General features: G+C 36.9%; 2 protein-coding genes across 4 annotated transcripts; one reads left to right on the top strand and one right to left on the bottom strand.

Annotated features, from left to right (window-relative positions):
• Positions 1–5,489: 5,489 nt before the first annotated feature.
• On the bottom strand, positions 5,490–6,073 carry LOC112167644 (60S acidic ribosomal protein P2). Its single transcript, XM_024304690.2, has one exon. It carries the CDS (start codon positions 6,017–6,019, stop codon positions 5,669–5,671), a length of 351 nt encoding a protein of 116 aa, XP_024160458.1. The 5' UTR covers positions 6,020–6,073; the 3' UTR covers positions 5,490–5,668.
• A 12,036-nt stretch (positions 6,074–18,109) lies between these two features.
• LOC112165077 (proton pump-interactor 1) lies at positions 18,110–24,432 on the top strand. 3 transcript variants are annotated; one of them, XM_024301490.2, is made up of 8 exons: positions 18,110–18,264; positions 19,188–19,592; positions 20,640–20,828; positions 20,918–21,103; positions 21,216–21,410; positions 23,046–23,144; positions 23,229–23,732; positions 23,835–24,432. In XM_024301490.2, exons 2-8 carry the CDS (start codon positions 19,224–19,226, stop codon positions 24,135–24,137), a joined length of 1,845 nt encoding a protein of 614 aa, XP_024157258.1. In that variant the 5' UTR covers positions 18,110–18,264; positions 19,188–19,223; the 3' UTR covers positions 24,138–24,432. The 3 variants fall into 3 exon arrangements, with proteins under 3 accessions (XP_024157258.1, XP_024157259.1, XP_024157260.1); XM_024301491.2 differs by lacking the exon at positions 18,110–18,264 and adding an exon at positions 18,320–18,515; XM_024301492.2 differs by lacking the exon at positions 18,110–18,264 and adding an exon at positions 18,320–18,618.
• The last annotated feature ends 160 nt before the right edge of the window (positions 24,433–24,592 follow it).

Raw genomic sequence — 24,592 nt, 5'->3', positions numbered from 1 at the left:
CCTTAGCTAACAAAAATACGGGCAAGGTTGCACGACCCAAAAAGCAAATCCTCCTCGTTATGGTTGTTGTTCGCTCAATTGATGCCTTAATTAGATAGTCGGGCAAACAAGGATGTATACTTGTATAGATGTGTTCTGATCGTCAAGGTGGGATTGACGTGATCATACTGATGAGCTATGCACGAGAGAGATATGGCGAGACAACAAAACTTAAAACGTACTATATATTTGAGTGGATACTCAAAGCTCAATATTTAGCGAGAGTCACTTAAACAATGTTGTTTGGAGGCGATTTTCTTTGGCTAGCTTAATGTACCCTAGCTGTCTACCTCTACCTATCTGTGCCCTAGCCGTTTCGCCATTTCCAATCGAGACTCGTCCGGTGGTGGCCGGCAGCAATGTCAACCTTGATCGTACTACTGTCATTTTCTGATGCTAGACGGGTGATGGTTCTCAAGTTGGCTCGGCTCGGAGACTAGACAGTGGTGCTCCGATTTAGTTCTGTTAGACTGCTCTGAGAAGTGAAGATGGGTGCAGTGGTTTTGATTCAGCGTCAGGCGCGCGTGGGAGTGGATGTTCCAGGCAGTAGCAACGGTGCGTTGCTCTGTTAGAGACATCGAGGTGGGGGTGGAGGAGCTCCTCGTTCTTTGATGGCGGTGGTGGCGGACTTGGGTGCTCTTCAAGGATCTGCACAGAGGGCTGAGGCAGGGCTAGGTTGGGTCTGCTTGGACTAGGCCTTGCTTGGGCTGTTGCCTTGCCCTTTTCAATAGATTAGGTTTTCTTTTCAATAATTCCCTTTATTTTTAGGGAATGATAGTAGGCTTCGACTCGGCCTATGCATTTTGTATGTTTTCTTTTTTCTAGTTTAGGTGACAAACTATTCGAGTTTGTCTGGTCTATCATCATTGAAGTTCTTCTCTGAGTCTTCTTAGAAGTGTTACATGTGTTTCGTACCACAACTGCGTGCTTGGTAGGCACAAGTAGCAGTCTATATGTTTCCTTCAGAGGCGAAGTGAATTTGTTTAGCTTAGACTTGGAGCTTTATTGTCTAAGGAGTAGTTTATGTACCAATGTAAAAGTATGTGCTTGTGTTTCATGTATTGGTGTATGTACTATTCCGACCTTTGATTGGTTTCATTAATACTATGAACCTGCTCCACCAATAAAAAAAAATTAAAAAAATAAATAAATAAAATAATGTTGTTTGGATGCATTCAATTGAAAATTGTTGAATACTTTGTCACCTTATTATTGTCATGTTTTTGGAGGTGTATTAAGTAAATGGCAAGATAAGAAGTTTTATTTATTTATTTATTTATTATTTTTTTTTTTTGAAGGAAAGCTCTAGAGTACTATCAATCGTAGAAATAATATGGATGATTTTATTATCAATGTTTGAACCAAATTACATATGTAGTTTAGGTTCAATTAAAAATGACTCGCCTTTAACTCGCGTGTTTACACAGATAATTGAAGAGAGTAACGTGTGATACCGTAATTATTCATTTAATTTTGTTTGTTTTCATTTTATATTTATCTAACAATTAAAAATAAAAATATTTTTTTACATTTTTAACCTTTAAAAATAAAAAAAATACTGATATGATAATTTATTAAATAAAGGGTATTTTAGGTGTTTCAAAATTTTGGTTAAGCCTATGACACTAAAGTTAGGCTTGACATCACATTACCATAAACTAGGTTTTCTTCTTTAATACCCTAATTTTTTTTTTATATATATTTTTGTTTTAATTCAAAATAATTCAGAGTGAAGAAAAAAAGCCCTATGCAACAATTGATAAAGTACTAGTGCTTGTCATCGCTCTATTGAGGATATTGATAAAGTAATCTGAGGTTCACATCCAAAACCAATTGGCAATGGATGGAGTGGCTCAAACCCTTATAAACTTATAGGCAAGGTCCCATTTTTCCCATGTGGGATGTATATATATTCTCAACACGCCCCCGCACGTGTGGCGAATTTTCAAGCCATACACATGGACAACTTGGGTGACGTGGAACCCGTGTGGCCGTTAGGCATGCACACATGGGTAACTCGCTCTGATACCATGATAAACAGCAACAAGCGTGGCTTGTGGCCCACCATTGTACTGATACTGTCCCAACTTAACCACCCGTTAGGTGTTGGGTTTTAATCACAAAAGGTCTCGGTACAATTGGGTGAGATCCACCCACTTATAAGTTATATTAAGTCTGCACGTGAAATTAATTAACAATCAAATTCCCACATTGGAAATTGAGACACAAGTCTCATATTAGATACTTGGTCAATATAACAATCCAAGGTTGGGGATGGCAATGGGAAGGGTAGGGTAAGGGGATTAAATTACCATCCCCATACCCGACTTCATTCTCCATCCATTGGGGATTAGGTCCCCGTACCCTCCTCAATCCCCATTAACAATATTACTAATTTATTATATAAAAATTTATATAAATAATTATGGATTGTAAAATATGAAGTTAAAATAGCAAATTACCACTACCTACAATTTTTTTTCCATAAATTACCATTAGCAGGCCTGTTTTTTTAAATTCCCATGAGCTAGTATGTAGGGCCCATGCGCAAGGTATTATACCTTGCTGTCAGATTTCTTTCCTTTTTAAATTATTTCTATTGGCAAGTAAATTACGAATCTGCCCTTGTGGGTTTGATAATGTGAATTAACACTGCTAAATGTCAGTAGCATTATGAAAAAAAAAAAATTTCTATATTCCGTCTTTATTTTTCTTAGAAACAACACATTTATTTAATAATTCCAAAAACTATTTCTACATATTACAATATGAAACTTGAACACTATATCATTTATCTCTGGCTTTACTGCTTTCACATACAAGTTGCTTTGAATTTCACCTCTTCTCATGGTGAAAAAGTTTCTCCAGCGGGATTTCTTGGAGTACTGACCCTTAGTAGTATATTGACCCCCAGTAGTATACTAACCCCAGTAGTATACTGACCCTCAGTAGTGTACTGATCCCCAGTAGTATACTGACCCCCATTAGTATACTAGCCTGGCCTTCTTGCATTTGCTCACTTCAGCATTGCTTTCATTAGCTCCATCCTACAAGTCAACCAACAACACAGAGGATAAGGGACAACAAGAAACCTTAAACAACACAAATAAATTCAACAATACCAAATGTTAAGATGAATTCCTTGTAGAACTATTAAAACAAACCCAAAAATACAACCCTGGCCTTTTCTTTAGGAAAAAAAATATTATTGAGAAAAATAATGCAGCAAGAAAGCTGGGCCTAAAAAAAGGAGCAAAAAACAAGAGACAAAAACAACAATTACACTAAGAGACTAGACAGCTGCATTTCTCGAATTAATAGCAATAAAAAAGATAGCAAAAGTCCATAACAAGCTTTTCTTCTCCTCTGCTTAGTTCTAGCTTCCGAAAACGGAACATGCAGAAAAAATTAGTCAAAGAACCCCCAAGTCTTGACATTGTTCTATCTCCCTCGCTATCACACATGCAAACCTAATCAATCCCTAAGCCATGACTCCCCAACGCAACAAAATCCACAAATTACAAAAGAAAACAATTCTAGGGCACACAAATGCCAACACCTAAAGCTCATATCCAACCAAAACAAACCAGATTCTCTCCTAATCAAAAATATACCTCTTCTTCAAAGTCATTGTTGTTCTCGGTCAGTACGGCCTCATCATCAGATCGGCGGGAGTTGTCCTCAATGGTGTCTTCGTCGGCGAAGCGATCGACGGCCTCAAGCTCTTCCTCATCCTTTTCGTTGTTGATCGGCTCCGCCGGATCCTAGATCTATTGCTTTGCCGCCATATCCTCAATTCATTGCTTCGCCGCTGGAGCCTCAATTCGTTGCTTCATCGTCGGAACCTTCCTTTGTTGCTTCGCTGCTGAAATGGAGGTTTTGATTTTGGGGAGAAATGGATTTGAGAGAGAGAGAGAGAGAGAGAGAGAGAGAGAGAGAGCTGATGTATCGAGATATGGTGAGTGACAATATTTGTAATTCCATGAAATTTAACTATCCTTTATGTCTTTAGTGCAAATGGACAATTACTGTAGCTAGCTGTAAATGACCGCAAGGAAACCGTGTCTTTGGCCCCTGCGCATGGGAAGGAAATGTAGCAAATTGTAGTTAGTGGTAATTACCTCAAGTTAAAATCAAACATCAAAATAAAATAAATTTCTTATTTCAATAAAAGAAAATTAACATGTTGATAAAGATATTTTATTAAAAGAATCTTTCTTTTTTTGAACATATTTATTAACAGAATTTTAATATTGACAAAAAGATGAAGTTTACATAAATATTTATTTATAAATAATATCAAAAAAATATATAATAAATAATATATATATATATATATATATTTCATATAATTCTTATTGGGTGGGTATGGGGATAGAGATCAAAATACCATCCCCGCCCCGTACCCGATTTCAAAATTCGAATACTGGGAATCCTCGTGGCCTGTGACCCACCATTGTACCGATATTGTCCCAACTTAACCACCCGATAGGTGTTGAGTTTTAATCACAAAAGGTCTCGGTACAATTGGGTAAGAGTCACTCACTTATAAGTTATATTTTATTTGTCACTTTTTAAATGTGGGATATTTTCTCTCCAACAGATATCATACCTCGTTTAAGATCTTGTTGGTGCCGTTGTGAGGAAGGCATAGCCTACTTTGGATCCAGGCGAACTGGCGAAGGTTTGGGGCTGGGGTCTAATAATAACAAGGCTTCGGGCTTGGATCCATGATGGTTTCCCGCTTGTTGGATCCAGCTGAAACAACGCAGCCTCCCGATGCCTGAAAATCTTGTTTGAACCTTCAGCGAGGCTTCGCTGGGTGTTGTGAGGCAGGTTTGGAGTGTTGGACACGCAACAACCGCCGCACTTGAGGTTTGGGTTTGGGCCCCAGGTATATATAGGGGTCATGAATCTCAGTAGATTTTGGTTTAAGCCGATGTCTCTACCATCTAGAGCATGGTCTCTGATCAACCTCTCTGATGGCAGAGAGGTTTATCAAGATCTTCTCCTGCTGTGATGGAGATCAGAGAGGTTGATCAAGATCTTCTCCTGCTGTGATGGAGAAGAAGACCTTTTCTGAAAGAAAATTGCAATGGTAATTGCTTCGGTCGTTAGTGCTATGTCAGGAGAGACTACTCGATCTCCAAACACATTTATTATGAAGCTGCATGTTCATAGGTTAATAGTGCCAGTTTGAACTATTGGTGTATATTACAAACAAACAAAACAATTACAATCAGTACGCTGACAAGGATGAGATATCCTTGAATTGTGATTGTTGAGTCCAATATAAGGTAATTATGCCTCTCTTTTTGATTAATTCTGAACCGTTTGTGACTTTGGATTTTGGGCATTGATGAGGTTTGCTTTATACAAGCATCAGGGTTATCTTTTGCAGTAGGTTTATAAAGAATGAATTGCAACCTATTCATAAGGAGAGTAAGACGTAGATCAATTTGAAATATAAACTCTAATAACAAAAACCCGAAAGTAATAAAGAAAACCATGTCTCACAACACTTCAACATCTAAACAAACAATTTTAGAAATAAATAAATCAAACGCAGTACTTGCACCGCGAAACCTCAAACACATCCATTGACAAGTTCTAGCTTATGAGTGATCTTTTAGTCGTCGTCGCCAAAGAGACCACCAATATCTGCATCATCTTCTTCCTCTTCATCTTCAACCTTCTCTTCCTTCTTCTGCTCGCCAGCAGCAGTAGCTGCAGCACCAGCGGTGCCGGCTGCGGGTGCGCCACCAGCAACTGCGCCACCAGAAGGCACAGATGCCAACTTCTCTCTTCCGGAGGCAACTACCTCGGCGACATCTTTTCCTTTTAATTGAGACAACAGCAACTCGATCCTATCGCTATCGGCATCGGCTCCAACCGATCCGAGAATCTTCTTCACATCATCAGCAGAGGGACTGGTGTTCCCTCCCAGAACAGCAAGCAAATAGGCAGCAAGCACCTTCATCTCGTCTTACAATGGAAGAGGGCTTCTTCAATTAGGGCTGCTTCAATATTTACAGCGTGGTGGCTTATATAGAGTTTGAGAGAGGTTTAGTCGGTTATCCGACCTTGGCGGTTGATGAGGACGTGGAGAGCAAGTAACGAAAAAGCAATCCTCGGGCTTCAAGGAGATTCAATATTAATCATCAGGTGGTCATCATGGTAAGTATCAACTTCTTATGATAGGTACACACGTATGGCGATTATAGTGTTATGGCATGGTAAGTATCTTATGCTATTACTTGGGCTTCAAGGTAACCGGGTGCTACAAGGAAATACCATGCAACTTTTTGTTATTTTATTTTGTTTTCTATTCTGGTAAGGAGTAGATTTGTATCATTCTCAAAAAAAAAAAAGGAGTAGATTTGTATGTAATTAAAGACGAATAGAAGAGTTAGGGTTTGCATTTTCAGATACAAATACGGATACTCAAACGAATATAGATAATGATTGTGAGTTAAATCACATATTGATGAATAAAGTTTTAAACGAATACATATACGATTACAGATATAGATACAAAACAAGTGGACCATGAGAAAAGTTGAAGTGTATCACTTTTGAAAAGGGAGAGAAAAAAAAAGAGTTTATGAATCCAAATCAATATCTACATCTACCAGATTACAGTAGATATATGGACCACTAATAAATGGATTTATTATACCAAGTATAACTAGATCTTTTTTTCTTTTTTTTTTGAAACGGGGTTTAGAATCCAGTCTAACTGGGAGGCTCAGCCCCGCCCGTAGTTATTATTAATTAACTGAAGAAACATAGTACAATGGAGAGGACATAAAACTTGTGCCCCTAGCAGAATTACAAATATCCTTGTAAAGCACGTCCTGAATAATAGCGGGTGGCTCCTCTAACCAAAGTTCATCAATACAATTAAAGCTAGTAAGGTGCACCAACCTATTGACAACACCATTTGCTTCACAGTAAACATGCCGAAAGTTTACATAAGAAAAACTAGTTAGGTACCTTTTGCAATCATCAACTATCTGACCAATAATAGAGTAGTCATCGTCAACAAGATCCATTTATTATACTAAGTATTACTAGATTTTAATTGGGCTTCATTTTTCGCCCACTTCTCAGCCTTAACCTACATATCTACAATGATAAGATTTGCACCATCGGTGCATAGAATAATTTTTAGTTCTATTGTAGCCCATCTTGTTATTTGGTCTGGAAACTTTAGCAATTAGCACGCACACAGATCAATACAAGCATACAACTTTGCTCCGAGTTTTGGTGTCAAGTAGGCCTACTTGTTGGTTGGGGACATAAAAACAAGTTGACAGAACCTGTCGATGTTTTTTGCCAAGAAAAGATGAAGAAAGAATTTTTTTTTTTTTTTTTTAACGATTATTCAGTGATAGTAATGTTAACTAGTTCAGTAATTGAGCAAAAAAATTATGTTCAACTACCCTTAAATTTAGATTTAGTTGTTTTATTTTTCAACATTAGATGTATATCCAACAGTAGTTGAACATAATTTTCTTGCTCGGTTATTGAACATGTGAACACAACTGTATTTAGTTAAAAAGGAAAAAAAAAATCAAATTACAAACTTTGATATACGTGTGTGTCTGTATAATCCCCAAAAAAGCATTCATTAATAAATGAGCAAAATTATAGCTTTAAGCATAAATAGATATAATGAAACAAAGTTTGATGGCTGCAAGGGCAGGGATCAGTGTTTGGGGCTTTGCGGGTTGTGGCAATAATAGAAAATTCTGGCAAAATTGGGGTGGTCATCGATTCACTACTTCGGTGGTCGAGGATGATGAGATCAAAGGTAATTAAGTCCTTCTTCGGTGGCGGCAGTCACTGAAGTTGGACTGAGATTGGGTTTGAGCAATGGTGGTGGAGTATGATTTCCCCTACCGGAAGTCCGGAACTAAAATCAACTTTGTCGTGCTCTGAAGTGGGCTATGGTGGCGGTGGCATTTGCGGAGCCGGTAATGGCTTTTGCGGTGGCTGCAGTGCTGACGGTGTTCTCAATGAGTGGGGTAGCTGCTTTGATGCTAGGGTTTCATGGGAGAAGAGTTGTTGGGCTCCAAACAAGTTGTTGGGCCTGGGGTTTTAGATCCTGGTTTTTTAGTTTTTATTTTTAGTCTTATTTTCATAATGGGCTTTCTTCCTTTTATACGAAAGGATGATGAGCCTGTTTTTTTTTCTTTTTTTGAGAAGATCAACAAGAGACAAGTTGCCCTTCTTCCTTTTGTACGAAAGGATGATGAGCCTGTTTGTTTGTTTGTTTTTTTTTTTTTTTGAGAAGATCGACAAGAGACAAGTTGCTTCTTGGTTAGTTTTATTTGTTCTTGGGGTAGCTCTGTTTCTTATTTTTGCGCTTAATAAAAGAAGGTGGGTGTGCTAGTGTAAGGGGTGTGCTATTGCATAATGGATGACATTTTCAACTCAAAAAAAAAAAAGTGAAACAATGTAAAACATAAGGGTCCGGATCATGGGCCATCATATTTTACATAACTTTCTACAAATCTTGTGAGCTGTTAGATTTAAAAATGTTTAAGGACCTAGATTTGTTGTCTGAATGATATCAACACAATACAAAGTGATGTGAAAAATGACATGACTGATAATATCAAAAATTATAATAGGTTAAATTTTTCTTTATTAAATAGTAAAAACAAAATCAAAATCTGGAGAATAGTTCTTATCAAAAACTATACATGACCAAAAGAAAAGAAGAAGAATAGCAAAAGAAGAAGAATAGCAGAAGAAAAAGGACGAGCAACAGAACAAACGCCAAAACAAAGAAAGAAAAAAGAAAAAAGGAAGAGTAGAATACATTCAAATTCAAATCATATCGATGTATGAACTAGGCACTCATACATTTTTCCCATGGCAATTTAATTTGTTTGAGTTCGATGAATAGCCCAGAAACTAATGAGTTCCTTCACTTGAATGTATTGCCTTTGTATCAATTTATCAATTCAAACTTGGCTATTCATTCAATATATTCAAGTTCGAATTGATATTCATGTTGTTGTGTTCTCCACTATATCTTCTGTTTTTCCATGTGTAGAATCTGAATATGTTAATTGATTGTTTTATACCACTTGATTGAATTGCATTTGGCCGTAATCATGTTTGGTGATTATAGAGCTATGAACCCTATTTCATAGTTGATCCATCATCACCCCTACTTTCTGCTCTTTCTTTTTTCTTTCTTTCTTTTGGCGTTTGTTCTTCTCATCCTTGTTCTTCAGCTATTCTTCTTTTTTTATATTTTTTGATCGTGTACAAGTTTGATCTAAACAGTATTAACAAATTACATATAAGTGTCAATTTAGGACTTTAATTAGTTATAAGGCCACTTAAACTTTTTTGTACACATAAGGCCACTTTAGAGCCCAAAACCATCAGCTTCTTTTTATGTTATTCCTATTTTGCCCTCAACCCCCTTTCTCTCTCTTCTTTGATGGAGCGAAACAGATCACATTCTCATCTGTCTCTCTCTCCCCTCCCTCCCTCCCCTTCACAAACTGACACGATGACATTGCAGACCTAACGATCTCGCCGGCGAAGTACTGATTGTCGAACGACGAGCAGATTTCAAGCTTGGCCAGAAGCATCTGGTTCTCCACAAGCAGGTTAACCTTCGGATCTTGGATAGCAGTGCCTCAATTTGAGCTCGGGAGATCTGTCGGAACATCGATCGGTGACGCTTCTCCTTCAGATTTCTCTCTCTCTCTCTCTCTCTCTCTCTCTCTCATAAACTGTCTTGGTCGTTCCTTTGTCATCTTAATCGGTGCTGGAGTCTCCGTTGAGAGCCGAAACCTCTCTTCGATCACGTCAATCGGCGCAGTTAAGTAGTTTGATCGAGTTCAATTTCATCATTCTTTAATTTCTCACTGATTAATTTTGTTTTTGTTTAATTAAGGCCTATCGGCGGTGAAGATTTTGATCTAGAACGACATAGAGAACGTAGTGATTCTCGAAGCTTCGGACCGCATTGGCAGTAGGATCCGAAAACAAGAATTCGGAGGTGTGTCGGTGGAGCTCGGCGCGGGTTGGATCGTCGGAGTTGGTGGAGAACAGCTTAATCAGGTTTGGGGAGCTCGCTGAGAAAACAAACCTCTGGACTTGCTTCTCCGATTACAGTAATGCTCGCTTCAACATCTACGATCACAGGTCCGGCCATATCTCGGAGCATTTTAGTGATTTTGTTTCTAGTTTTGCTTAACATACGCCGTGTGCAAATCATCAGATTAGTTCCTGTGATTGAAATTGTTTCAATTTGATCTCTATTCGATCAATTGATTATTGCTTGTTGCCTATATAATGTTGTAGGTCCATTGTGGTTTTCTAATTGGATTAGATCATAATTGTAGGATATAATGAGAATTGCTGAAGTTTCTGTTAAGAAGGAAATGAAAATGGATCTTAATTTTATGTCTCATTGTTCAATTTTGATGTTATGCTATCTATGTTTCTGATGGTGTTTTATTCTGGTTTGTGTGGTTGAATTCTGGCAATATTTGTCTTGCACTTGCATCATTTCAGAAAGAGAGCAAGTGAAGCGGTTTTCAATGTTTGTGAGAGTAGCTTTCGGAGTCGGTGAGTGTAGCTATCGGTTTTGGTGAAAGTAGCGTTTTGTTGTTGGTGAGAAGAGTTTTTGATGTTGATGAGAGTATATTTTGTTGTTGTGAGGGTAACTTTTGGTGGTGATGATTATAGCTTTTTGTGGTGGTGATAGTAGTTTTTGACGTTAGTGAGAGTAGCTTTTATCAGTGGTGAAAGTAGTTTTTTGCGTTGGTAAGAGTAGCTTTTGTTGATGGTGAAAGTAGTTTTTGATACAAGAGTAGCTCTCTAATGTTAGTGACAGTAGCTCGTTGGTGTTAGTGACAGTAACTTTTGTTGTAGTTGAGAGTAGCTTTTGATGTTGGTGAAAGTAGCTTTTGCTGTTGGTGAGAGTAGTTTTCTGGTGTTGGTGACAATAGCATTTGTTGCTGGTGAGAGTAGTTTTTGGTATTGGTGACAGTAGCTTTTGTTGGTGCGGATAATATCTTTTCGTTTTGGGGAGCATAGGTTTTTTGGTAAGGAATAACTTTTGTTGTTAGTGATAGTAGCTTTTGTTATCTTGCCGGAGGTTACCGGAAATCTCACCATAATATCTTTTGTTGCTAGTAACAATAGCTTTTATTGCTAGTGACAGTAGTTTTTGTGACCTCACCAGAGGTTGTTGGAAATCTCATCAGATTAGCTTTTGTTGCTAGCCACAGTTGTCACGCCCCTGATTTTTACAACAATAAAAATCGATATATATAATCCCATAATTATACATGCGTGAATATTCAGTCATCAATACAAATACCTGGAACATCTTTCCCTTAAAACAAGTACTTACTGATACACTGAATCATCCAAGATAACATACACTCGCTCCACAGAGTTATATATTATACAAATTTACGAATTTAATTGTCATCACAATAAAACGTAAATGCTCCTCAGAGCTTACTGCATAGCGGAAGTCATATATTGGCAAAGCCAACAAAAAATGCTTCCTACCCGTTCTGCTGCCAACAAGCTCCTTCAGCTTCAGCCACGATTTTCCTGACCTGCAGGATTAGCCCCTACACCATATACAATGGTGCACCGGGGTTGCCAAACAACAAACCCGGTAAGCTTCTTCAAGCTCGTATGAGTAACTCATGAACATCAATCAACAACTCACATCAATCTACTTAAGGAAACATGCAGCCATGATTCCTTCTAACATTCCATATCCTTTCCAAAGAAAGGACAACATGAGTCACCGCTATGACCATGCTCTATTTGCTAACTTAACCATCAAGTAGCAATTCAAGTCTCATCTAGACAATTAAAGGAGAATGCCGTCGAAACTCTCCTTTAAGCTGCATACCTATGAGTCTCAAGCAACCTCGACCGTTACTCCCATAAGCTATCATGGCAGATAAACTAGAATTCTATTGAAATTGTAACCACTCGTCCTAACCAGAACGTGATTACCTATTTCCTGCCTTGATCACCATCTGTGATCTATCACCATCTGTGATCTGTCACCATCTGAGACATATGATTTCAGACTCCGTCTAGTCAGGAAATCAACATCAAGGTCGCCATCTGCAACCTGTCACCATCTGTGACCTATAATCATTAGACCCCATCTGGTCTCATCTCAACCATTTATCACCATCTGTGACTCGTGATCTTCAGACCCCATCTGGTCATGAAGTCAAACATCAAGGTTACCATCTGCAACCTGTTGCTATCTATGATCTATCACCATCTGTGACATAAGATCATTAGACCCATCTGGTCTCAAGGTCAGCCATTGATCACCAATTGTCACCATCTGTGACTAATGATCTTCAGACCCCATCTGGTCATGAAATCAACATCAAGGTCACCATCTGCAACCTGTCACTATCTATGATCTATCACCATCTGTGACATAAGATCTTCTTAGACCCTATCTGGTCTTAAGGTCAACGTTAAGTAAGTCGCCTCCGACTTAAAAACGTTACAACATCTAGTTTCGGTTTTCCTAATCCCTGCTCACCATCTGTGACCCTTGATTCTAAAACCAATACATCTAAAATGAGTCACGCTTGACTCAAAATGTAACATCAAGCTCAATACTTTCCAAACAATAGAAAACATCTTTTTCTATAATATCGTTTCTTGAAAAGTCGCATTTAACAATAATATGAACACCATCATGCATATTATTATTCATCATAATCATTCACAAGGATATATATATATTTCATCTAAACATATATATGTAGTCATTCACTCAGGAATGCCTACTAATACCAACTATAGTTTGCAGTTAAATAATTAACGCCAAAACAATAATGGTACTCCTGTTCATAAAGGTCCTTGTGAGATTTACTCACCTTGAACTCCTGCTGCGTCTTCAATACAGAACCGAACCAAAACTATCACCAACCACTCGTCCAAATACTTCGTCAAGTACCTAATCACATATGGTTCCAACTTAGTAATGATTTAAGTCCGAAACCCCTGTTTTGAACCAAAATCCCCAAAGTGGCGCCAATCGAGGCAAAACCACATCCGAGACCTCCCTAAGTCTTCGGAATACGTCCACGATCGATGTGACCAAACCACAAATCGATCGGACGCTCGAATCCTCACGGATCAAATAAATTGATCGGTATGAAACTGCAAAAATCATAACAAATCCAATCGAACTCCAAAATTTGCATATTATATATCGAAACGCTCGTATCGACGAGTAGAAGACATATAATAGCAGAAACAGTTCCATACATGGCCAGAACACCGCCGGAACGCCGCCACAGACGGTGGCGCACCGCCGCCGGCCAACACTCAATATTTCACAAAACTCCCAACATCAAAAAGCTTCATCTAAGCATGCTTGTGAACTTTCATAACTGGATCGAAGTCAGAAAACAAGCTTAAGGGATCGAAAACTACCTCACAAGCCGTGAATAGTAATCCAATCCGAGTTGATCGAATTTTCACGTGAATCGATCCAAACAACCACCAAGGATCGATTGGCGAGGCAGCTCTGAGCTCAACCAAGAAAACTCGAAGCCGTGCCGACGTCGGAGCTGTGTTTTCCGGCCGGGTCCGAAAACACAAGGCTGCACCGCCTTGCAGCGCCGCCGTGGAGAAGAATCGGCGATAGAGACCACCAGAGGGACGACCAGACGGAAGAGGCGACCCTGCTGGCCAAGTTTCAAGGCCGGAGACCGCCGCAGTTGGCCGGAAAAGTCGGGTCGGATCGGCCGGGTTCGGGTCGGGTCAGTCGAAAATCTTCGATACTGAGGGAGCGGACGAGAGAGAAGAGAGAGAGAGGGTATGGTTTCCAGAAATGGAAAGGGAAATAATGAAATAAAATTCTAATTTTCCCTTTATATACTAAAATGGAAACTTCTTTCCATAGCCATAACTTCCTCATACGAACTCCGATTTACGCGTTCCACATGTCCACGAACTCGTATCGACGCGCTCTACAACTTTCGTGAAGGAAATTTTCCGAGAATCCCAACATATAAAAAGTCAAACTTCACACGACCCCCTAAACTGTGAAATTCAAATATTTATACGTACGAAAATCATTCTACTCCATATAAAATCTACGAATAAAGCATTATAACAATTATTCGTACAACTGGTCCATTATTAAAAACCAAATTTAAATAACAGAAAACCAGGTCATCACAACAGTAGCTTTTGGTGTTAGTGACAATAGCTTTTGTGGTCGCCGGAGTTCTCTAGAAGTTGGCCGAAGACCTGCCGCAGTTCGCCGGAAACCCGCCGAAGTTGACTGGAGACCTCGCCAGAGAGGAGAGAGAGAATGATTGTTGATTTTGTACTCTAGTGATATTTATGTAAATATATTAGTTTTTATTATCCAAAATATAACACCCTTTTTTAATCTAATGGCCTTATGAGAGAAAAAAAACTAGTTGGTGGCCTTATATGTAATTAACTCAAACAGTCCTCCCCAAATTTTGAATTTTTTTTTCTTTTAATAAAGAAAATATTAACGCATTCTAATTTTTGATTAAAAATATGTAATGTCATGTCATTTTTAACATTATTTAGTGTTGTGTTGACATCATTCAAACAATAAATCTAGACCATTAAATGTTTTTAAATTTAATGACTCACAAGATGTGTAAAAATTTGTGTAAAATGTTGTGTCTCATTCCGGAACCAAAACATAAAGCTTGTCTATGATTGTTTTTGAGTGGGTCAGAAAGCGTTTTTGAACTAAAAAATAAAAGAAAAATTAGTTATAAATATAAAATAATTGTAAAAAATATAAATTATGTCTTGAGTAGTTTTAAAAGTATTTGAAAGTGATTTGAAGAAGCACTTGTCAAGTGTCTTAATTTCTCGCTTGAGAAAATTTTTGCTAAATTTGAAATGTGTTATTTGTGAGCAAACAATTCCTATAGAAATAAAAAATTAAGAAGTAAAGCGATACATCGCATGATTGAGTTAGTCATAAGTAACCAAACGACAAACGAGTAAAGCTTGGAAACATAAACTCAACGATCTTTGAACATCAATAATCAAAGATAGCAATATTAACACTAGAAATTTAGTGAGTAAAACTTGGCAACATGAACTCACAATCTTTAAACATCTATCTTTGATGATAGCAATATTAACACTAGAAATTTAGTGAACCTTCAATGACAGGCCGCACGAGTTAGGAGTTTCGGTTTGCATGACCAAAGTTTACTTTATTGTGTTATTTCTTTTTCTTCTTTTTTTTGGTTGTAACCTTATTTCTTCTTTGGGTTACACCAATTTCGGGTAGTTAAAAAAAAAATGTACTAGTTATGAAGTCATTGCCTTTGTCTGTCCTACACCCAACCATCCATTCAGGAATAGTAATTTCAGAATTTGCTCCAACAAATCCAAAACCGAATCCATTGCTGATCTAACCCAGCCCTCTGTCTCTCAAAAGAGCAATAAAATCCACAACCAGCCAGACCCCCTCATCATCACCACCACCCCCCAACTGAAAAAGTCAGAGACTTGGCCACGACACGTGTGAATCTGGCAAGATCCCTTGGTGGGCATTCAAGACAGGGGGGCAGTTCCGTACTTTCAACTCCTTGCCCCATTTCCCATCCCCTGATCTTAGATTTATGAATTTATCTATATTCGCTTTCTCGTCTTGTGAACATCGACCAAACGTGGCGGCACTGAAGCGCGTTCCCGAAACACGTGTTTTTTTTAAGTCGGGAGGGTCCTGAAGAAACTGACTTCGCCAAACGTAAGACCGTTAACCGCCTGGACTTTTCGCTCGCGCCACAACCACGCTCACGAGCCTCTGATGATGCTACGTCGTTTTGGGGCGGAGAGGTTCTTTTCGTTGTACGTATCGAAATTCACCGCCGAGGATAAATTGACGCCGTGTTTGGCTCCTTAATTTGGGTTTATTGAGAAAATAATTTTATGCGGTAGGTGAAATACTTTGTGAGGAGGGAAATCTTCTTTGTTAAGTGGATTATATTCCACTTATGCATTCTTTTAAATTTTCAAAAAAACAAAGAGAGAGGATAAGTAATAAAAATAAAATGAAGAAAAATAAAGATAGATGGCTGATGTAGGTTGGACATCTTATGTTCGATTCAACAACAACGACAGCAACAACAATTAGACTCTAGCTTGTTATCGATTCTTTCTTAATTTCTTATAAAAAATAAATAAAAAAAACAACAACAATAATTATCGATATTATTATTAAGAGAATATAGGCTTGTCAATCAGAACGGTAAGAAATTATTTACTATTAAAATAAGTTAAAATAAGTTGTTAGAAATCAATTTAGCTATAAAGACAATTATGGCAATTATAAAATACAATTTAATAATATAAATAAGAGATAAAAATTCCAAAACCAAAATTCTCTTTCTATTTTGTTCTCTCTGCAATAACTGTTTCACCACATGCATAACATGTGGAGGTTGCTAGTGTAATTTAAAGAAAAAGGGAGAAAAAAAAAGAACAAGAGAATTGAGATCTCAGTTTTAATTTTCAAAAATTTCAATTTATCTTGAAGGGTTTCCAACATTTAGCACAAATGAACAATTTATAGGTTTTTTTAAAAAAAATAAAAAAAATAGATAATAGTCAAAGGCTAGAGGTATTAGTGCCACCATATTTGTGTATTAATGACAGCGGAAAGAATGAAAGATATATAATGGTTATTCTGGTTTGTGATTAATACATGGTCCATGACCTCATTTTTAAACAAAAAAAAGTCAAATGCTAGAGTCTACATACACAATTTCTAGGTTATCTCCAATTGTGGACAAAAATTTCCAAGAATTTGATAACTAATAATTATTTTTCATTCCCAAAACAATTGATAGTGCATAACAATTAGTTTGGAAGCTGACTCAGAACATCCCATTTGCAAATGAGAGACTTGTGTCTCTACCAAGTGATCGTGAAAATTTTTCTATTATTTTTTGTTGTCTTTTTGTACAAAAAAAAAAGCCATTACACTAGAGAGCAAGATTAAACTGTAATACTACGACGTTTTAGATGAGTAGTTACATTCCATTAACGATTGTATTTAATTGAACTAAGGGGAAAAACACTAAAAAAAGGATTTTTGTTTATTACAACTAGATGGATAAAGAATGAGCTTGAAATTCTTTCATCTACAAAAATCTATTATCCTGTTTCTTTCAATTGCAAGTAGAGGATGAAATATAACCATAGTGTATGTCTCTTCTTATCTGATATAGTAGTGTTTTATCGGTTCTAAAAAAATAAAATGCTATAACTTTTTTAAAATATGTGAAAGTTCTTAGATTAGAAGCTATCTCACTCATTTGTTACTCTCACATTTTATGTCTTAATCTCACAAATAAAATATGTAAGGATTAAGCCATTGAGTTAGCTAAATGGTGATTAAGATGTAGGGTGGATCAAAGACTAATCTTTTCAATATAACAAAAGAACAATATTGAAAAATTTTCAAACTTCAATACAAATCTCAAGTTCAATTTTTATGCTACCTCAATAACTCTAAAATCTTCACCAACATTATGATTCCTAAAGATAAGATCATGTTAACTTTAGGCTTGACATCCTACATTAATATATTACAAAAATGTCATTATTCCATGCATCCACACAAATTTGGAGAAACATCTTTCAAATTATGGGCACGTAAAGATTCGAATTCTCTCTATATGGAAAGTTCACTTGCCAAATTATAGGCTCCTATGAAACATGGTATCTTATACCTCCAAAAATGGTGATATCCAAAATCTTATGTTTTACTTGAATCTATAAAAAGGAAGGATCTGTATCATTATATTCTAAAATCCAAGACCCTTAATGAGATTACAGAAAAGGCAAAATATCCATTAATATTCATTATTGAAAAGAGAGAAGAAAGAAAAAGAGAAACCCATTTTTATTGTGATTACTATTTCTTATAATAAAACTTTTGTAACGGTGTGGGGACAATAGAAACGTCCTCAAACAGTCCAAGAATATTTACTGAAAGTAGAAATTGAACGTAACCCCAAAATCTTCTTCTGCTTCGCCTGAAATGTCTCCATCTCACTTCCTCTAAATAAACCCACATAGTTAATTTAGCCGGTCACTCTCTTCTCTCTCTTGGAAATAGGAACAAGAAGAAGAAGAAGAAAGCAAGAGACTTTGAAGGGAGAAGGAAACAGGGTAGGAAGGGTCTCTCTGTTTTTGAGAGAAAGGAAATTTTTTTTTTAATTTTTAATTTTTAATTTTTAATTTTTAAGAAATTTTTCATTTTATATATATATAAGTAAAAGGAAACGAGATCTTGACCATAATTCTGGGTTTTGCTAAACTCGGATTTGGGGCCTTTTTTCTTTTGATAAAAAGGGATATACTCTGTCTTTCGCGGTTTCTCTCTCTCTGTTTTACTGTTCCCCCGTTTGTTTCTGTTCCTGGTAATGATCCGCTGTCTGTTTGTTTCACCATTGTTGCTTCAATTTTCGGTTTTGGATGCTGTTTTGGTTGGTGGGTTGATCCGGTTGATCTCGTTTGTCTTTGGTAAAATAATCGTGTTCAGATCAAATCTTTGGCTTTTTGTTTGGTTTTGTTTGATTGGATTTGTTGAATGGCTTGATTCTGGAATCCGATGCCATGTTGTGTAATGTGATCCTTGGTCAGATTTACATGTCTGTGTGGATATTGGGTTGGTAAAATGATGAGAATGGTTGTAGTTGTACTGAGCTTCTGATTTTGATTGTTGGGTGTCTATGTATCTGTTTAATTTTAGAATCTGGGTTTATCTTGTTTTGGTGTTTGGAATGATCTATGAAGCTTTTTGTGTTCTGCACTGCAGATAGTTTTTGGTTTTGATTCAAAGTTTTAGTCTTTTGTTTTCATGATCTTAAGTGAAGGATGCGCAAATTTATGAGTTTTAGATTTATGCGTTTCTTCTTTTCTTTGATTATTTTGGTAGACGTGTAATCAATTAAAAGATTAATCCTGTGATTCCTGGTTAGAGTCCCTGTTGAAATAATCTTGATTTGAATTGCTGTGGCTTTTTGTTTTTTTCCTACAGTATCCTTTTCCTTGTTTTTCCTTCAGATGACATGATTTTGCCTTTATATCAGGACTTTGGTCTGTAAGGCTGTTCTTTGGTGGAAGATATGGGGGTCGAAGATTTGGGATTTGAGAAGGTCCAAGGACCAGTTGGTGGGACTGTTAGTGAAGGAGAGAATTCCGCCAAGGAAAATGGGAAACTGGAAGAAGGGTCAGGGCATAATGAGCCAATAAAATTTGGATCACATGGTGATGAAATGGCTAAAAAGGAAGGGAATGGGGTTGCGGTACAAAACTTCCCTCAAGATGCAGTTGATGAGTGGCCTGCCCCTAAGCAGATCCATTCTTTTTATTTCGTCAGGTACCGGACATTTGATGATCCAAAGTTAAAAGCCAAAATTGAGCAGGCTAATGTAGAAGTTCAGAAGAAGAATCAGGCTCGATCTCGAGTCCTTGAAGCATTAAATGCAAAGAGGGTGAGTTGAAGTCCACTGCCCTTAATAGTGAGAGCTTTGTTTTGAACATAACCTACTCTTATCTGTTTGTTTTGACATCATTGATTCCTTACAGTATTACATGTGGACACATGGCATTGAAACAGAGGCTCTCATCCGCTGCTACTGAAATATGATAATTTTGCAGGAATTCATCGCTATGCTAAACCTATATTTACTACTCTATGCTATTAATCTACTATATAATCTGAAAGCAGAGAAAAGATGGATTGAAAGCAGTATGATTGCATGCATAATCACTAGTTGAACTAATTCTTTAATGGAAGACTATTTGAGAGCCTCAAGAGAGACGAACTAGAGGTGATGTTAACAAGTTACTAGTAATGAATTAACTATCAAAGCTGTGGAAGCTAATCAGATATAGCTACTTAGATAATCAGAAACATATAGAAGAGACTGTTTTATACAATGGGTCCTCATAAGTTATAAGAAGCTTTTTAGTAAGTTATTTACACTGTAGTTGTAAGTTTTTCTTTCAGCACAGGTGGTAAATGTGTTGGCAAAGTAATAGATACATTGTATAGCTATGTATGAATTTCAGGAATAGGAACTTGATCATTAGCTGTTGTGAAAATATCATACTTGGTGATGTACACGTGTTATATATAAAAACTGTTTTTTAAGTACCAATACGTACATATTTCTTTGATATCCATACAGTGAGGTCATTCCTCTGGTTTCCATGTTTCTGTGAAGTGTTCCACTTATACATTAATAATTTTGTGCCATTGAGTTTGATTTTTGACATTTATAGCTAATAGCTTACACATTTTCAAGGCAGGGATAGCTTACACTTTTACAGCAATGTTATTGCTGATAATAATGTTTATTATTGTCCTGGAAAATGATTGCCTCCATTGTTTATTGTTGCTGATAATAACAATTACTGCAATGAGATAAAAGAAGATGATTTTTGATGTTTATTGGTATGTTTAGAAGAGCAGACCTCTAATTCACTGCTCTCTCTCTCTCTCTCTCTCTCTCTCTCTCTGTATCTCTTTCCTTCAGTCCGAGAGATCTGAGTTAATAGAGCAGATTAAGGCTCTGAGATCTGACAACCAGCAAATTAGAAAAATTGCGGATGAGAAATTTAAGGAGATTGAGCCTCTGCAGAAGGATCTCAAAAAGCTCCGCACTGCAGATTATGCTGGTCGCAATGGTGGTTTGTGCTCATCTGAGGAAGAGCTTGATGCTCGGGTATGTCTTCTTACCAAGCTTTGTATCTCCAAATTCGTCTGTTAATCGTTGCCTTATATATTAGTCTCTAATTTTGGACTTTTGAACAGATCAAAGGCTTGCAGTATATCATACAACATGAGAGCATTCCGTTGTCTGAGGAGAAGAAAATCCTTAAAGAGATCAAACAACTTGAAAACACACGTGGAGAAGTCATCGCTAATGCTGCTGTACGAGCCAAGATTCAGGAATCAGTGGTTCATATAGACAAAGATGCCCTTCAAGACCAGGTTAAAGTAAGTGGACTTTTAACATTTGCATCTTTTTGAACGATCTCTTGATTTTTCTTTGCAGACTTTCTTTATTATGTATTGTATGCTAATCATTTTCACAATCATCTTATTGTAGCTTATTGGTGGTGATTTGGATGGAGTAAGGAAAGAGCAACAAGCAGTTAGGTCCAAAATTCAGCAACTTGATGATGCAATTAAGGCAGTAGATAAGCAAATTTCTTCAATACGGGATGAGCTGAAGATTGTAACTGATAAGAGGGATCAATCACAACAGAGCATTTTTACATTTAGGCAGCAGCTTGATCAGCAAGTAAGTGAACATAAATTTTGCTGCAACATCTCTCTCTCTCTCTCTCTCGCATTTTCATTCTCTCTTTATTGTACTCTTGGGTTGGTATTTTTTAATTATATATATATTTTTATTTTTCTTTTAAGGACATCTGTTGTTGTGATTATGAAAAATTGTATATTATTCTTGGCTCAGAAAATCATAATTGCTTCACCATAGTTTACTCAAAATCTCAAATTGTTTTCCCTGCATTCCATTGAGAAACCACGAGTCCTTTTGTTTTCATTGTAATTGTGTTGGTATAGGTCAACCCTAGTACTTGGATATTCTGATCTTATGTTTGTTGAACTGTTCTGTCGATTTTTTTTTTTGTTTTTGCTGAATTTTGAAAATAGCATTTGTAACAGAATAGGTAATGTATTGATTTTATTCTCTAGATGCATATTAAATGAAGAAACATTTCAATCCTTTAAGCTCAAAGATTTATTTTTTGGGCAGAGGAAAGATACAGCGAAGGGTTGAAACTGTTTATGATAAATATATAAAATTTTTTAGTGATGCCAAATGTACTGGATATGGAATTATGGATGATAAAGTGAACCTTTTTTTTTCGTCATGTTTTAGTTTAGCTTCAAAGTCTAATATGTTGCTGGAGCTTTAAATTAGTCTATGCAAATAGGGTTTCAAAGTTATTTTTGCGAATAGGGTTTCACTGTTAACTTGGTACTATTCCAGCAGGAATAGTTATATCAGTTGGACACTTAGACAGGGTATTGCTAGAAATGGTTTTTGACTTTTTTCAAATTTTTTTTTTTTGACTTTGTTTTATTCTTTATAAAATTTTACATGGCCCGTCTCCTATATACAAGCTCCTCTCCGTTCACTGGTTGCTTATTTCGGCTAAGCTTCTTAATCCAATTGCTCAGAATTCAAATAATGCTTCAAATACATCTTCACAGGAGATGGCCTTCAGCAAAATTAATATCGTGATTGGGTTGACTGTAGTTTCTATAATCTTTAGACTTGCTTAGTTGCTTACTTTCTATAATCATATTATTGACTTGGAAGTGTCTTTGGGTCTGTTTGAATTTTTTATTCACTCCGGTCACCCGTAGAATATCTTGGTAAAGGTAAAAATTGGAGGCATTATTATATTGGAAAGGTGTGTTAGAATCTAGTTGAGTAGACTGTATTGGTGCCCAGGAGCCTTTTACGCAAGTAGCCTGGACTGGGATGGGTAGCGGGTAGATATCCAAGCTTTAAACTCCTTAAAATTAGTGAAAAATTTGTGGTCTGGTGGTATATAACCTCTCATTTGGACCCATCTTGCAATGTGAAATTTTACAATCATAAAATGTATGAATTGGGATCCTCTGATTTTGTTTGGCCATCTTTTTTGTTCTCTCTCTTCAGGTCTGAAGTTCCCTATTTTTGATATGCCATGTCTAAATATATTATCAAAATTATTTTGTTTGGACTTTGGACACATGGTAGTTATTCGTTTGTAAACTGTAGTGGAGGTCGTAAGCCTATTTTTCTATGAAATGTTCTCAAATTTTAAGAGGGTAACCTTCTGACATGGAGTGGAAAGAAATGGCTATATTTTATTTAGAATGTAATTTGTCTCTCTTACAATTAATTTATACTGATTTGCAGAATGCCTCCTTTTACCTAAGCCGTAATATCTTGAACAAAGCGAGAGGTTTGGCTATGAAGAATGATGTTAAAGCACTTGAAGAGCTTACTCATGCAGAGGTTTGTTAAACAACAACTCCTTATATATCGTCACTCATTGATAAATGTAGTAGGGGTATTTAAAAGATTTGATATATTTGACAGGTGGAGAAATTTATGTCCCAGTGGAATAGTAAAAAGGATTTTAGGGATGATTATGAGAAAAGAATTTTGTCGTCTCTGGATAGTCGGCAATTGAGTAGGGATGGACGAATAAGAAACCCAGATGAGAAGCCATTGGTGGTTCATGAAGTGTCCACACCCATAGTATTAGAGTCGGCAACAAAAGCTAATACAAAACAAGTCAAGGAAGATGGCAGATCTGCACCATTAGATAGTTTGCCTGTACAGAAGGTTCAGAAAGAAGCCAAAAGTAAAGCAGTGCTTCCAAAATCTACTGTAGATGAAGACGAGGAGATATATGGGCTTGAGAAGCCGAAAAAGGACAGTAAAGAGAGTAAAGTTGATGAAGCAAAGTTGAAGGAGATGAAAAGAGAAGAGGAAATTGCTAAAGCTAAGCAGGCCATGGAAAGGAAGAAGAAAAAGGCAGAGAAAGCTGCAGCTAAAGCAGAAATTAGAGCTCAAAAAGAAGCTGAAAAGAAGCTCAAGGTAGTTTCTTATTTGTTTGTGTGTTTTTTTTTCCTTTTTTTTCGTGTTGATCTTTGCTGATTTGTTTTGGAGTTAAACTGACATTTACCATTTTGAACTTAGGAGCGTGAAAAGAAGGCAAAGAAGAAGGCTACATCAGCAACCGAGAACAATCCTGATGAGGCAACGGAACCAATTGCTGAAGTTGCAGAACCAGAAATACCTAATGTTGAAGTTCCGGTCCCTGCTAAGGAGAAGGTGCAAAAGGATAAAACTATCAGGAATAGGGGTCGTCCAAGAGGTCCAGACTCACTTCCGAAAGCCATACTGAAGCGGAAGAAGAGTAATAATTATTGGGTATGGGCTGCTCCTGCAGCTTTGTTGGTTGTGGTGTTTCTAGCACTCGGTTACTACTATCTTCTCTGAGGAAGTTAAAACAGGAACCAAGGTAGAGAGAGTTGAGAACTAATGCTTTCTACTTGGTAAGTTTGCAAGTGAAGGGTCTATCTTTTAGTTAAATTAAGTTTTCCTGTTCTTTACATCCTGTGTGTAAGGATGTTCTCGGAACTCATAATGTTGAAGGTAGGCTGGTAGCTCAGTCCAAAGTATCTTTCAGTGGAGGAGACATACTTTTTGTATGGTTTATGTAATTTCAAATTTTGACTGTCCTTTTTCGTCGAAGTTAATCTCAAACTCAACTGTGATTTTACAGAATTTCATATTTTTTCCTTCGTCTATATTTATTCCATTCAGTAAGCTACATCAATATAAATACTGGGAATAAATTGCACTGAATTAGCTTCTTGCACTAAAGCACACATCTGTCGGTGCATGAGGTTTGCTTAAAATAAAGGGGTTTTGCCCGTTTGCCCAAAATCATG

This window comes from Rosa chinensis, chromosome 5 (genome assembly GCF_002994745.2).
Source record: "Rosa chinensis cultivar Old Blush chromosome 5, RchiOBHm-V2, whole genome shotgun sequence".
Taxonomy (NCBI): Eukaryota; Viridiplantae; Streptophyta; class Magnoliopsida; order Rosales; family Rosaceae; genus Rosa; species Rosa chinensis.
Note: the sequence above shows the minus strand (reverse complement) of the source record. Positions and strands in the feature narration are given on the sequence as shown.

What these genes read in the sequence shown, in the direction of transcription:
- LOC112165077 (XM_024301490.2), top strand. Translation starts at nt 19,224, where the DNA reads ATGGGGGTCGAAGATTTGGGATTTGAGAAGGTCCAAGGACCAGTTGGT. An exon ending in AAGCATTAAATGCAAAGAGG is followed by an intron (nt 19,593 to 20,639) that starts GTGAGTTGAAGT and finishes TCTTTCCTTCAG; the next exon opens with TCCGAGAGATCTGAGTTAAT. An exon ending in AAGAGCTTACTCATGCAGAG is followed by an intron (nt 23,145 to 23,228) that starts GTTTGTTAAACA and finishes TATATTTGACAG; the next exon opens with GTGGAGAAATTTATGTCCCA.
- LOC112167644 (XM_024304690.2), bottom strand. Translation starts at nt 6,019, where the DNA reads ATGAAGGTGCTTGCTGCCTATTTGCTTGCTGTTCTGGGAGGGAACACC.